At 33.3% G+C, this 15,782-nt stretch overlaps 1 protein-coding gene and 1 long non-coding RNA gene across 2 annotated transcripts; one reads left to right on the top strand and one right to left on the bottom strand.

Annotated features, from left to right (window-relative positions):
- The first annotated feature begins 1,225 nt into the window (after nt 1–1,225).
- LOC122591488 (probable carboxylesterase 18) lies at nt 1,226–2,621 on the top strand. The gene is made up of 3 exons (XM_043763753.1): nt 1,226–1,822; nt 1,912–2,331; nt 2,616–2,621. Exons 1-3 carry the CDS (start codon nt 1,226–1,228, stop codon nt 2,619–2,621), a joined length of 1,023 nt encoding a protein of 340 aa, XP_043619688.1.
- A 5,007-nt stretch (nt 2,622–7,628) lies between these two features.
- Nucleotides 7,629–10,532, bottom strand: LOC122590752. Its single transcript, XR_006322593.1, has 3 exons — nt 10,464–10,532; nt 8,469–8,538; nt 7,629–7,706 (listed from the first exon to the last, which is right to left on the bottom strand). It is a non-coding gene; the product is annotated as an uncharacterized LOC122590752 (long non-coding RNA).
- Between the last annotated feature and the right edge of the window lie 5,250 nt (nt 10,533–15,782).

The following is a 15,782-nucleotide window of genomic DNA, read 5'->3' as shown; positions in this document are numbered from 1 at the left end:
AATCTTTGCTTTGAGAGGGAATGGATCGGCTAGGGATTTTCTCACACACTAGTTATAGCATATTTGTGACAATTAGGGCTGCCTAATGGCCCTCTAATCCCTGGCCAGCCGTTACTAGTCTTACACTTAGGACCCCTCCACTTCTAAACTTAACTTTCTTAGCTTATCTTTCTACCGGGAGTCTTAACACACTAACAAACACTTAATTACTTAACGTCACATTGATTACTTTCATTAAAAATCACATTTATATATTCATATTAAATACATAAAGCATTTAATCATATAAGCACATATAAGACATATTTACTTAACGAACCTAACGTTAACTAACGGAAGGTCAAATAGTCAAACACATAAAGTTCGGGATGTTGCACTTATATACTACGTGAGGATGAACATAAGCTAGGAAACACTTGCCAAGAGCTCCCACAAACCCTAAAATCAAATTTGAGCTACGTATGAGAATAAAAACACTTTGGAACTAAAATCTTTGTTAGATGACTTTAAAGTCAACGAATACGTTATAAGCCTTCACCCCTATTAGCCTAATGGGAAATTAGCGTGGTCTAGATCAATAGTAAACAATCTAGCCTCTAGAGACAAAGTTGAGAGGTTCGATTATGATCCCATGCAAAAAGGCTAGATGTCATTTTGTATTATTAAGATAGAACTTGAAAACAGGCTCTATATACTTAACTAGAGGTAAGATCTAACTACAACTTAACCTTGCCCATATACCGTCGAGACATTGACGCCTCAAATTTACCCATAAAAAAGGCTATGGAACATTTATTTGTTTATTTATTTATTATTTTTTTTGCTATTTTCCAAATAGCTAATGGGTTAGATATAGTTAGATTCCTTGTCTTCAAACAACTTAACATTAAAATAAACAATTAAGTCTAAAACGATTGACCAACATGACGTTTTTTTTAAATATAAACGCTATTTTTACCTTGAACTTTTAGCGCCTATGCATGCTAAGTCTCTGGTATTTGACTATAAGTAAACATGCATATATGATTACTTTGGATTTTAAACAAAAAAATAATCACAATTGGGACGTCTCCTTGTCATATTTCCATAGATAATTATTTATTAGAATCCTATTTTGCATTATAAATAGGTTATGAATGTTGCATTATAATCACACATCAAAATTCTGATTCATATATTCTCCTCTTTTCTTAATATATATCCTAAATTTCAACTCGATCGTTCGATGGAAGTTGTAGCAAAAAAAACTCCCAACTCACTCTCTTTGCCATGGGGAACAAGAATTTTCCTTCGCCTTCTTGGCATTTTAACTGATATAGTGTCCCGCAAAGACGGGACAGTGAACCGGAGATTCATGAGTTATTTCGAAAGCAAGATCCCGCCCACGTTAAAACCCGTGGATGGCCTCAAGACATATGACGTGGTCTTGAATCCAACTTTCAAAACCTGGTTTCGGGTATATCTCCCAACAGAATTCTCTGTTGAAGATCTCCCTGTCCTTGTATTCTATCACGGTGGTGGGTTTTCCTACATGGCCGCCAACTCAAAGGTCTACGATGATTTGTGCCGCAACATGGCTACAAAAATGCAGGTCATTGTTATTTCCGTTGAATACCGTCTTGCACCAGAGTTCCCGCATCCTGCACAATATGACGATGGAATTGATGCACTGAAGTATTTGGACGTGGAAGAGAATCGGTTAAAATGTTCACTACAAAATGCAAACTTTTCACGTTGCTTCGTGGCTGGAGACAGTGCTGGTGGAAACCTAGTTCATCATGTTGTTCAAAGAGCATGCGTCACCAGTTTTAAACATCTCAAGGTATACATATAGTTACATATATAGAAAGTTATTTTTTGACGACATTACTTGTCTATTTTGTAACATAATTTGTTTAACGACGTTTGAAGGTAATTGGCTTATTGGCAATTCAACCATTTTTTGGAGGGATAGAGCAAACAAACTCTGAAAAAGAGTTGGATGAACAGGTGCCTATCTTGACGGTGAAGCGAACAAATTGGTTTTGGGACGTGTTCATGCCAGAAGGTAAAGACCACGACCGTGATCACGCAAGCATCAACGTAAGTGGCCCGAACGCCATAGACATCACAAAATTTGTCTTTCCAACAACCATGGTTGTTGTGTCCAAGTTCGATATTCTACATGACTGGCAGAAAAAGTACTACGAGTGGCTGCTCAAGTCTGGAAAAGAAGTAGAATTGGTGGAGTACCCAAATATGTTTCATGATTTCGTTTGCTTCCCTGAGTTACCAGAAGCTGACCAATTAATCTTTCAGATGAAGGAGTTTATTTACAAGGTCTTTAATAAGGTATATGCTTCATCCAAGACATTTTATTATTATATTATTATATATTAAAGATACGCACTCCTCTGTTTATACAAAAGTAGCTTTTATTAACACAAAGGTGCTTATGCGCGCATTTATATTTCATGACTTGCATCATTATGAGTCTGTTAAGACATAATTATATTCGTTAGTTTATTATATGTGTATTTCTTAATTACCCGGTTTTCTTGAAGTCCTTTCTATTCTATCTTTTTGCTGTTTCAGAAGATTTATTTTTGTACCTATTTCATGTGTATATATTGCAGGCTTAGAAGATCTTAAGAAGAAAGTTGATAAGATATATCTGAACTGAGAATGTCAAGTTTTCCACATAGCAATAAGATCGTGAATTAATAATTTTCATTGGTCAAAAACATGTACCCTCGCCATCAACTTTCGAAAGCTCTAGCAGAACAGACTTGAAATCTTCTAAAAATCTACCGTCAATGTTACTGTATTGTTTTTTTCACTTAAATGTCTTTTTTAATATTATTACCGTAATGTGCTTTTTTTGTACTTATCGTAATGTATTTCTATTTTTATTATGTACGTACTTACTTTTTTTCATTATAAATGTAATGATCCTTATTATTAATAATATGTTTTATTTCATTTTGTGTTTAAATTATAATTTTTTTTCAAGTGGTAACGTCACAAAAATTAAAATCAATTTTTTTTATAAAAGGTACATTTATATTATATAAAATAAAACATCTTACAATACAATTCATTATTAGTTTTTTTTTTAATTAGCAATATTTCAACTTTCATATATCTTTGATACATTAAAATGACCATTAAATAAAACTCGTTGACATAGTTGTATAATTGTACTAAATGCCAAGTTTGTTACAAAACGACAACCCATAAAAATTATATATATAAATTTCGGCATGACCTTTTATTAATATCTAGTATCCATGCTTATAGCTAAGCATCAAAACCTGTTACGGAAAATAAGTATTTAAAAAATACATTTGGCCATACTCATTCAATTACCATTACAAAGTGACTCATTTAAAATATAGACGACATATCAAGAGCAAATGTACAAGAGACAACTTGTACCGTAACTATAAAACGGTACAAATTTCTACGTACCTTTCTAGTGACTTTACTTCTTAAGCTCTAATCCTTGTATATGTACCTTTCATCAAAATTCACCTATATGCTACAAAGGTTTCAACACATTTTTCTAACCCATTGAAGCCTTTCATTCATTTATGCATTCATTCGTTCATTCATATATTCATTCGTCATTCATTCATTCATTCGTCATGCATTCATTCATTCATTCATCATTAAAAAAAACATACACATACGTAGATTGTACTCACCTTGCGGGCGACAGCTCGAGTTAATAAACTTTGTTCTATCTCTACTAAGCCTCTTGGAATCTAAAACATTAGACACACGATATGATCATTACACCGTCTTTATTTTTATTCTTTAACCAATCCATACTTAACTTATTTGAAAATATAAACTTATATCAATTATCTTCTTTACATACTTTAAATACTTAAAATGATACATGTGGTAACCTCAAAATCTCTTTATAATTCATTATTTGACAATTTAACAAATCAACACCTTCAAATTTCTAACTATCATTCTGGACCAGTTGTAGTATTCTAATCATTTGAGCAATCGAAACTTAGTTTCATGATATAAGACCATATGAATAGGAATATATACTCATAGACCTTTCAAATGACAGCTTATACGGCTCCTACGGACTTATGGTTGATTTATTATCATCTTTCAAACACAACTCATTTTTCTGTTGTAGCATACTCTGGACAGCCTGTATAACTTTAAAGATTTGATAGACTTTTGCCTAAAATTAATTAATGAAACTAATTTTGTTTAAAAAAAAAAAGACTTACACACCTTTCCAAGGATAGCTCATATGTCTCCTAACTATTTACGGTTGATTTTCTATGATTTTACGTAAACAACAATTTTTTAGCACATAAAGCTGTCCAAATTCGGGTTTAACTAAAAACACACCAAACTCCTAATTATTTACACCTTTATAGTTAAAACTCAACTTAATCACCTTATAAGGTACTGATTTCAAGCATAATTAACATAAAAATAACATTATTTTCTATTGCAAAAACTCTTAGTTTTCCTAATTAATACTAACACTTACACTTATATTTGGTTTCTTTTGAATACACACACAAATATGTATATATATATACTTTTATATAATCACTACCAAAAATGTGTCGTTTTTCATCTTTGAAGACTGCAAATCAAGTTTTAAACTTATAAACTCAAGGAAATACCAAACTAAACACACAGTCACGGACAGTGAATCTGTTCGTTTGTAGTATAGCTATTAGATAAGACCAGGTTAGCTCGCAGAGACTATATTTAAGAACTAAGCAAGACTAAGTAACACTTAGATTTGTTGGGGGTTTTGTGACCGAGTTGTGTAACACCCCACCGTTGGCGGAAACATGAGGTGTCATGAAAACTACAGCACGACATGGAATTACATAGATACTGCTAAATGAAATAAAATATAATAAATATATTCCCAAAATATGAGTTCAAAGTCATAATTATGCTAGAACAAATCAATACAATAAGTCTATAAACGGTATAGTCCAAGGCATGTAGCCTTAAAGTCTGACAATAAGCAATGGAGCATAAATTTCCAAAGTCCAGTCCTAGCATAGAAGTCTTTATCCCTGATTAGTCTGAGTACCTGAAAAGTATAATAAAACGTGTCAACACAAAGGTTGGTGAGTTCGTAGGTTTTATGTCAAAAAGTCTAGTAAAAGAAATAAGTATTTTGTCGATTCCTATAAGTCAAATTAAGTATTTGTTCAATATATAATGAGCAGAGTTACGCTATATAAGTCAAAGTACTCAAGTCTCAAGTCCAAGTCTCAAAGTATCAAAGTCACAAGTCTCAAGTCCAAGGTACTCAATGTACCCAAAGTACTCAAGGTACTCAAAGTCTCAAAGTCCGGTCTTACGGTACCTGCCTTAGTCCAAGTCTTAAGTCTCAAGTCTCAACTCATACAATAAGCACGTCTAAAGCACAACAATCAAATACATAATCACACACATACAACCAAGATCAAAGCACGTCAAATGACACAAGTAACTCTATACGCACAGGATTAATATTGAACATAAAACAGGAATCGACAAAACTGTTTGAAAAATAAGTATACTTTCCACCCCAAAACTTGTAAAAAGAGGGGCTACGAAACTCACCTGAAAGCAACACAAGTATAAATATCCTAGATCAACGAACAAGAACACGAATAGTCAGATACACCCCGAACAAGCTCACTATCTGTCCAAAAGTCCTACATTGTCCACGAGTCACCCAGTAAGTACTTACTTAGATGTACATTTCTATTTCCTATACTAGTATCTTGGGAAATGCCATTATGTCTCGTCAAATATCAATATATATTAGTCCTGTTGTCATTGTAAACTGTCCAATGGGAAAAATTCGTTTAATAATGTCATTTTAAATCGTTTATATCCAGTCAAGTCTTCATATGAAATATTATTATAAAAATGTGGTAAGTCCAAAAAGTCGTATAATTTATATATAATCTTTACGATTTATATATAATACTTATAAAGTCCTTTCGTTTCAAATTAATCTTCGTATTTATATATGTATACATATATACATATGTTCTTATTAAATTAGTCCTTGTATATATATAAATTTATATTTTAAATTGTCCATTTTAAATAAATCCGTATATATATATACACAAAAGTCTGAATGTCCATATTATTTCAATTTCACGTCATTTTGGATCCAATTATAAACATGGTTCAAATTAACAAGGACTCAAATCTGAATTTTGACCAAGAATACTTAAGTTTGACCTTGACAAGAAAACTTAATTTTGACTTTGACCAGAAACCCTAATTTTGACTAAATCAATAGCTTAATCTAATTTTGACTTTTCAAAATCCTAAATCAAATTTGACCCAAAAGTCCAAATACCACAACCCTAATTTTTGTCAAAAAGGCCAAAATAGACAAATAAGGAAATCTATCGTTGACCATGGTTGACCTGCATTGACTAAATTTTGACCGAACCATAATCAAGAAAAAGTCTAGATCCAAACACGATACACACTCCAAATCACTTTTACAAGCCGGATCTAAGCTAGATCTAACTGAAGACCAACTAAATAACACTTTTAATCCCAGATTTATTTAATTTCGAATTTATATATATGTTCTCGGGTTCCATAGATCTAGAACAAGTATCAAAAGCACTTAACAACCTCAAATCTTACCAAAAAGAGGGATTTCGGACCATTATTCACGGATTTATAGTTATTCATAAATATATACATCCGAAAAGTATAAAGATTTCGGATTCAAGAGATTTTCGGATATAGTTTTCAGATCTACAAAGATTTCGGATATACCTTTTCGGGTTTAATGCTTTTCGGGTATATTTACAACCGAAAATATACATATTCTTGAAGATCTCACATTTAAACACTTCGAATCTATGAATTTTCGATCCATATATATACATAGATACACACAACCAAAAATTATATATATTTTTAGTCAAAGAATTCGAATCTATATATATATATACATACATAACCGAATATATATATATAATATGCAAAAGGTTTGGATTTAAGAGAAAAGGAAGTACACCAGCCGATTTATACATATAACTATAAAACTTTTCGGATCTATATATATACACATGACCGAAAACTTATAATATATAAAAAAAATCACGATTTTTTATGAAGAACAACAAGAAATCATTTAGATCCGAGCCTATCTTACTCAAATATGAAACAATGATGAATAAAAGGAGATGATTGATGGCGATTTGTGGTGGTTGAGTGGCAGCAGCCGGCCGGAATGTAGTGGTGGTTGGCGGCGGCCGATTGATGGTGGAGGGTGGGGGGCGGCTAGAGCGAATGAGAGAGGAGAGGGAGGAGTGTGAGAAAGTGAAATGAAAGAATGAGGGGTGGGGAGAGGTGTAGGCTAGGGTTTTGTGTTCCCATTCCCCCATTTTTAACCTAATTTGACTTTCTTTTATTTTGATTTGACTCAACACTTCAAGAAAACTGTAATACCCCGACTACGGCGGAAACACGAGATGCCACAGAACGACATGGTACAAAAGATTAAAAGAAAAACATCATAATTAAGGTTTTAAGATCGTCCCAAAATAAACGATTACATAGTTCACATTCAATTGTTTAAGACCATTACATAAATCCAAATCCGAATTAAAAAGATACTTGTTTGCATTACAAGCCTTCAAACATCAAACAGTTACAACATCCAGAGGCGGTCCATTAGCAAACCTACTGCTCTAAACCTGAAAAGCATGAAGAAAAAGTGTCAACTACGAGAGTTGAGTGAGTTCATAGGTTTTTAACTAGCAACATATACATATTAATATACCAATTATTATCGAAAATAAAGGACCACCAATAAGGACCTTCAAATATCTTTACAAATTTTCTTTTCCAAAAACGTATGTTCAAATCTTAATACTCAAATCTTAATATCCAATCATTTCAACTTCAATTTCTTTTAACCACGAGGGCAAAACTTAATAGCTTTTTGGTGAATAAATACTTGAGCCACTACTACTACCATTTTCAAGTCCAAGCTTTATAATACTTTTCATCTTTGCACAAGCTGTCAATCAAGTGCCTTACTTATACTTGGGGTCGTGTCATGAGGACGACCGATTAAACTTACGTAGCTAGAACACCCTAATGGTCGGACTGGAAGTCATGGTCGTCACGAAGGCAACCAACCTTCCACCGTTACACTCTGGATGGGTGGACGACTCCTAGATGCACAACTATCTAACTACAGGCCTCCCTTAGGAGTAAATAGTAGTGTACCGAAAAGAAAACGGTTGACAGAACTCAAGTTCATCATATAACAATTATCACTTGGAACATACGATATAACTTCATATCATAATCATACTTATCCAGAATCATTTCATATATCAAACTTTCTTTCAAGAAACGCTTCATACATATGTATAAAATAACTTTACTTATCATGCTTTTCACCCCGAAAGTTAAACTCATAAAATAGTTTGAAAGGGGCTATGACTCACTTGATTGGAGGGTGTTAGGGGCTGATCAAGTACGTGGAATGCGCCTAGTGGTGTCGTTCCTCAAGCAAGCCTAAACCATGGTATTCAAATATACACAACGTAAGTGTGTGTTACATGAACTAGTAAACTAGATCATGAGATGTATGCTAGTAGGCTTGCCTATCTTTGGTTGTTACTTAATTATGGAATCAAGTGTATTATGATGTTCAAAATGTTTGGTTAAATTAGAATTGGTGATAAGAGTAGTTTTCGTGTTATACGTTTTTGCGCGTTTATTGGAATTTCGGTAGTTTGGCTTTGAAACGCATGATTTCTTTTGTGTGCTTAGCCTTGTAAATTTTATTTGATATTGGTACTGTAAAATTATGAATCTTAAAATATATTTTCTGATTTATATTAATTTCCTTGATTTATTATTATTTAACTAATTATTTATTCCATTTATTCATTAATTAATTAAATAATTCTTTATAATTATTTTTAGGTTCTTAAATTACCTTTAAAATTTATAGATAAATATATTGTGATTATCTACTGATTATTATGCTTTTAAACTTGTAATGTTATTTTTTATATATTTATTCAAGCTTTATTATTATTTATTTAATAATAGTGATTAATTAGTGATTTTAACTTAGTTATTTATTCTTAAGTCATATGAAACTTGGTTCTTTTCTTGTAATTATTTTTATACAGTAGGTTTGAGTTATTTTATCATTGGTTATGTGAATTTGTCCAAGTTCATGATTTATATGATTTATTATTGATTTAATTATCCTTTAAATCCCTTTTAAATTCATTAATTCATAAAAACACTTAGAAATCACCACAAGGGTTTTTTTCCAATAATTCCAGGCCTTTCTAGGCACCTTTTATCAATAAAATTTATAACTATTCAACCTCTCTTGTGTCCTTATAATTTGAGGACTTTTAAATATGAAAATCGTTTACCGAAATAGTGATTTTTGCCTCATTTCTCAACCAAATTAAGTGCTTCAAAAGATATTTTTGTTCTTATTTCATTTTTTTTCCAGAATATCCATCATATTTTGATGTTCTAAGTCGTGATTGTGGTGGTGGTGTGCTATGTGCAATTTTGTGCTTTCGGGTGGTGATTATTTGACCCGAAAAAGTGATTTTTAAGCTTGTTATTGTCTTGAACCAACCAAGTTGAGTTTTGTAATATTAATATCAATATTTCACAGTAACTTTGTGATATTTTCTTGGTTATTTGATTTTGGTGCAAGTAGGTGCTAAAAGTGCATTTTTACAAGCTTTCGGTTTTCGATTTCAAGCCTATTTTGCCTTGTTTGGTTCCATAATCGTATTTTTGTCATTACCATAATTTTTCCAGAATATTAACCTTAATATTAACACATTTTTCACTTATGACAAGCCTAGCTTCATCTCACAATCCAAACAACAATCCAACTTTCTTAAATCTAGCATGCATGTAATCATCTCATCATTTTTAACAACAATCTTTATCCAACAAAAATCCATCAACATAAAAATGTATTTTTATGGAATTTTCCAGAAATATATACATAAATATTATATAAAAAATGTTCATCTTTTTATATAAAAAGTTACTTTACAACTAATCAACACATATCCACCTTTTTGATGTTAACTTTCATAGATCCAACACTTTATCAATAAAATCTATATTTTTATAAATATTTCCAGAAATATTACCTTCATAATATGTATGAATATAACCATCTTTTAAAGGAAAAACCATATCAAAGCCTATTAAACACACAATCACACTTTTGGGTCTTAAACTAGTCGAATCCTTGGACTTTTCTTCATAGATTCAACATGCATGAGCATGAGAAGAAAAACCATATCAACTTTGCCCTCATTAAGTGTATATTTGAAAGGAAACTTGAAGTTTCATAAAGAAAACATAAAGAAAATAAAATCTTTTGATGAAACCTTTTTAATATGAACATAAACAAGATTAAGCAAGTAAAGAGATGAAGATTATACCCTTGAAGAACACTTTTTGGAGATGGAAAAAGGGCAGATTTTCGTGGCCTTTAAGCTCCAAGAATACCCTTGTTTTAACCTCAAAATTCCCCTTAATCTATAGCCTAATCCAACCCTTGCTTAGCCTAACTTAAACCTTATTATTAGCTAGTGTTTAGATGAGTTTTGTGGGTGTTCTTACCCACTTTGTGGCTGCCAAAAATGAAGAGAAAAAGGAGGGAGAAAGAAAGGTTTTTGAGAGAGAATAACCTTGTGTGTGAAAAGAGTGAAAGGTGTGTGAAATGTGTGAGTTCCAAGAGTGAGAAATGAGTGTTATGTGAATTCAAAATGAGAGTGTGAGAGGGGTAAGGGGGGGCCGGCCTCAAAGGGGGGAAATGAAGGGGTTTTTGGCTTTTATTTTTTTATAAAAATTGTTGTATAAGCATAAGTGTAAGTGTATGTAAATTTTGTATTTGTTTTGTAAGTGTTTAGTTAGTTAAATGTAAGTATTTGGTTGTTTTAGTTAGGAATATGTATCTTTGTGTATAAGTCATGTATATTTATGTGTATGGATATATTTTTGTATTTTTAGTTGGTTACATAGGTCATTGGTTGTAAATTTGTATTAATTTTTAAGCTTCTATGCTTACTTATTAAGTTTTCGACGCTTTTACGTACATAATACTTCCAATTATATTTTTAGTTGAAAATTTTATTTATCATGATCATATCTTCTTGATTTGGTTTTATTTTTGATTTGTTGGGCATTCCATAGGAATCTTGATTGGTATCTCAATTTGTGAGACTTAAGTTATTATTATCGTATCGATTAATTACCTCTAAAAATTTTTGTTCCGAGGTATTTTCATTATGTAAATCTTATAACATATCATTGGCTTTAGATTACTAATTTGGGGCATTACCTACTAGCTTCAAGTATAACTATGGCTTGTGGGAACGTAGACAACCTAACTAGCACATATATAATATTAAAAGTACGGTTGTTACAAAAACTGTGACCCGTAAATTTATTTTGTCGACATATTTGGATGTAACTTTTCAATAGCTTTCCAATGGATATAAACATGTCAATATCTATTTATTGAATCTAAAATTGATTAAATTTTAAGTATTTCACTTAATTTGGCATTTCCACAAGACAACTAGTATTCCTCCTATTCTTGAGTCCAGGTACAGTATTTCTAAATCCTAAATGCTCATAAAACCCAAAATAAACACGATTCCATTTATTCCATCAATAAGGTCTGAAAGTATAACCACGTACATAAACAAAACGAACTAAAATGGCTGGAAAAGTACTTTAGAAAATACGCTCAGATGACGGTTGTCACAAATTGTCACGTTGCCCAGTGGAATCCGGTATTACCGGGGCAGACCGTGTCGGAAGACACAACGAAAAGATTTTGATTTAGAAACAACTTATCTAAAAGATCATCTACTTCGATTCAGATCCATGACATGTTTCAGGTTGCACTATTCAATACAATAGTTGAGATCTAAATAAGCCACTAGACTTGGTCACGTGGGTACCACCCTTTCCGCTAACAAATCCGTATGTCCTACCCAAATCCCCTAACCGATTAGCTACAAGTGTGAGTACCACCTTGTCCACCTATAGTTGTCTAACCAATTAGCTTGTTTAACTATTTAAATAACAATCTTGTCTATCGAATTACCAATCCATTAATACACTTAATCCTATTACTACTGAATTATTCTTTACCAGTCCATGACATAAAGCCAATTATCTAAACCTTAGACAATCAAGATCATGAAGGCACACCAATGATACCATTACAAGCATGCATACGCAACCAACAATTCAACAATAAATAACAAGGATTAAGTATATCAAGATCACGACAAAACGTTAAGTGTATCTACATGCAACCATCACATAATCATGTCACGTCATCTCAGTAGATGATTAAATATCTAGCTATTCATAATAGAAGAAAAATCACAATCAGTAATATATGAAACATAATGTATCAACAATGAAATAGAGAATTGATTGATGATTATGTTGTAGAGAATCGATGCTTGATCTTCCGGATGATATGGAGGTGTTACGAGGATTTAGATCTGATGAAAATACCCTAGAACAGTCCCTAAAGTCATCTCGAGGAAGTATGTTCCGGACCTAGGGTTTTAGAGGGGTATTTATAGGTTTTCGGATAAACCCAAGCTCAACCGACCTTGGGAGCGGCGCTAGTAGAAGTCCCAGCGGCGCTGGCTGGCTTCCAGCTCCACTGGTTGGCTTCAAGATTACTTCTAGCGGCGCTAGATCTTGATGTGAGCGGCGCTGGTCCTGGACATCAACATCAAAGTTGTAGATCTTTTTCTCGCCTTTTTGTGGATAACTTATTTATCAGAAACGAAGTTCGTATGAAGAAGTTACGCCCAAATTACTAACACTTGGTCGTTTGCTTTATGTTGGCCTCGAATTTTTCATCTTCCGCTTGCTAGTCTTCGTCCAAAAGTCTTGTGGCTTCGTGTTAATTTGAGTAGAGACGTTTGCCTTCACTTGCACGCCTTGTGAGCCTATCATAACATGTCATCCCATTAAGTACCAAAAGTTCACATTTTTAGACTCATTGAAGCATCAAAACACGACGTAATGATATAGGAAATAATCACAAAATGGACGCTCATCATATACCCCCACACTTAACTCTTTGCTTGTCCTCAAGTAAATAGTCCAAGAAAATAAATCAATGGTGAGCATTATTCTACTTTATTAAACAATTTAAGAGTAGTTCATGCAAAATGATTTGAGAAAGCTTTAGACAAAATCAGTAAGCCATAGCTAGAGGCGACATAATTGGTCAATCAAAACTAAAAGGTAACTTTTTATTCATGTTAATACCTCTAAAAAACAGTTTTATACTTCCACATGTCTTACAGCTCAATCTTACTACCTTCTGCTGACTAGTTAAGCACTTAATTTAAAGTTCGTATAGCAATCAGAATTACTAGCTACTAGCAAAGCATTTATACTTCGTTAGTTTGTGTACTTGTGAGTCACTGCTTAGACATACCCTCACACTACAGTCATGCTCACTAACTACATATTAAAGCAGTCATACAATATTTTCTTTAATAGTTGAGACAGTGGTGACAGATCGGTGGTTCCCTATGCGTAGAGCGACATAACTCAACTAAAAGTTCACATCAAGATAGCGGTGACAGGTCGGTGGTTCCCTACGCGCAGAGCAACATAACTTGATGCGTATAGATTATACTCGTTAATAGTTCTTTGAACTCTTTTTATTAGTCCACTGATTGCCTTTCTTAAGATTTACTACATTATTCATGCAATAGATATTATCAGAGACCCCAAATTACTCATCCTCCTACTCTGCATGCAACTAGTTCACAATTAATAGTGTAAGAATTAAGGTGAACCATACGTCTAAACTAGTTCCTACACAAGCACGTATAATTAAGTCCACTTAATACACCTATACTAATGACTAGAAAGCTCTAATTGCTAGGCATATTAAAGTCCGGTTAAGTGTGCTATGACAAACATATTCGCATACAGTTTCAGTCTAAGCTCTAATCCAGTTAGAAGCATGAACAACCACAAATCTAAAGTTAAGCTAACAATTCTAACTAACCGTTCATCCTACCAAGCTAATATCGCTTAATTATTGTCATCTTTTGTCTACTTGCAAAGTTTATATTCTCAAAATAGTTTTCAGACGCTTAAAAACTTAAATTTGCATGAAATAAGTAGTAGAAAACTTGTTGAAATCAAGCGATTAGACCAAGGTTTTTCTTATTCCATCCCCCCACACTTAAATTGTACAACGTCCTCATTGTACTAGACAATGAAAATAAAGGGAAATAGGAAAAACACGTAAAATGTAAAAGAAAAAGGATTAACGAAACTTCCCGGATCTTAAATTGCATGATAGTTGTTGAATATGGCATTTGTGGAGCGACTTGAATGATGTTGAATATTCAAAGACTTGAGTCGTCTCCATTAGATGGAGATCCATGGATGCGTCTCCATCTTCTTTTCTTTTTGGTATTTTCTGATTCCTTTTAGTATTTTTTCGGTGATCTCGATGTGCTAACGGAGGTTTGAGTAGCTCTTCATAAGTGTTGCATAATTGAGAGGGGTTAGAAATGTGTTTCCAAGGTTTAAAACGAAGTTCGAAATGCGCTGCTGGAGCTTCCAGCAACGATGGCAAGGTGCCCAGCGGCGTTGGTAATAAACCTGCTACATCCAGCGGCGCTTTAGTGGTCCTAACGGTGTTGGTCAGACCTAGAGCTTAAAATCAAAGTTGTATTACTCTCTCTTCCGGTTTCGTGGCCTGGTCACTCGTCGAAAACGGACATCGGATGAAAAAGTGTAAGGTATCCTATTGTTGCGTGGATCGTAGTAAGACGTGATTCGTTATGTCAAGAGTGTGGAATCCTCTTGAGATAACTAGATTGCTATTGCATTTTGCTGATTAATGAGTAATTAATCAACCCAAGGAGATGCACAACACTTGTGGCTCGTGTAGGAGATCACACGAAGGAACAAGTGACTTGAATTCGTAAATTTGTGAATATCTTCAAATGATTAACTAAGATTAACCTAATTCCGTAGATTAGGTCTTGTATTTATACTAGTTGTGTATCGGATCGTGTGGGCCTCGGCCTTAATTAAGTATTAAGCCCGATTAAGCAACCAATCGATATACCTCGTGCTGACGTCAGCACGAGGTTAGTCCTACATGTTGATGACGTCAGCACGAGGTTCGACCCTTTGGTGTTTTGTTTGACTTTGTTTGGCTCGTACACAACATCCAATCATAGTTTAAGTGTTCTACGACACTTATAAACCTTGATTCTATGTTCTTGTACCTGCAAAACAATATATAACACACAAACACAATACAAAAAATAAACAGATATAATATTGAAGTTCAAACGTAATCATTAAATATCAACACAAGTTCTTATTTAAATGATTACAAACGTAGTTCTTAAAACATAAACCATAATCAAATCTATGTTGCGATTGTCACAACGAATCTGCATCTACAGACTCCCCCTTGACAGTTGCAACTAGATTTCTTTAAAGTCTTTGAACTTCAAAGCTATCCGTTAAACAATGGCCTTGTGCTATTCGCATGAATTCTCTCTTGTAAGCAATGTGCGAGAATGTTGCGATAGCGCCTTTCTTCAACTCTCCAAAATTCCACTGCTGAACAAGGTGTGTCCAAAAGCCTTCTCTGATCACCTCTTGACAAGTTGACAACCTGCATTGGATCATACATGCGTAGCAACACTTGTTCCTGTAAATCATCAACAAACATC

This window comes from Erigeron canadensis, chromosome 3 (assembly GCF_010389155.1).
Source record: "Erigeron canadensis isolate Cc75 chromosome 3, C_canadensis_v1, whole genome shotgun sequence".
Lineage (NCBI taxonomy): Eukaryota > Viridiplantae > Streptophyta > Magnoliopsida > Asterales > Asteraceae > Erigeron > Erigeron canadensis.
Note: the sequence above shows the minus strand (reverse complement) of the source record. Positions and strands in the feature narration are given on the sequence as shown.

What these genes read in the sequence shown, in the direction of transcription:
- LOC122591488 (XM_043763753.1), top strand. Translation starts at nt 1,226, where the DNA reads ATGGAAGTTGTAGCAAAAAAAACTCCCAACTCACTCTCTTTGCCATGG. An exon ending in CCAGTTTTAAACATCTCAAG is followed by an intron (nt 1,823 to 1,911) that starts GTATACATATAG and finishes CGACGTTTGAAG; the next exon opens with GTAATTGGCTTATTGGCAAT.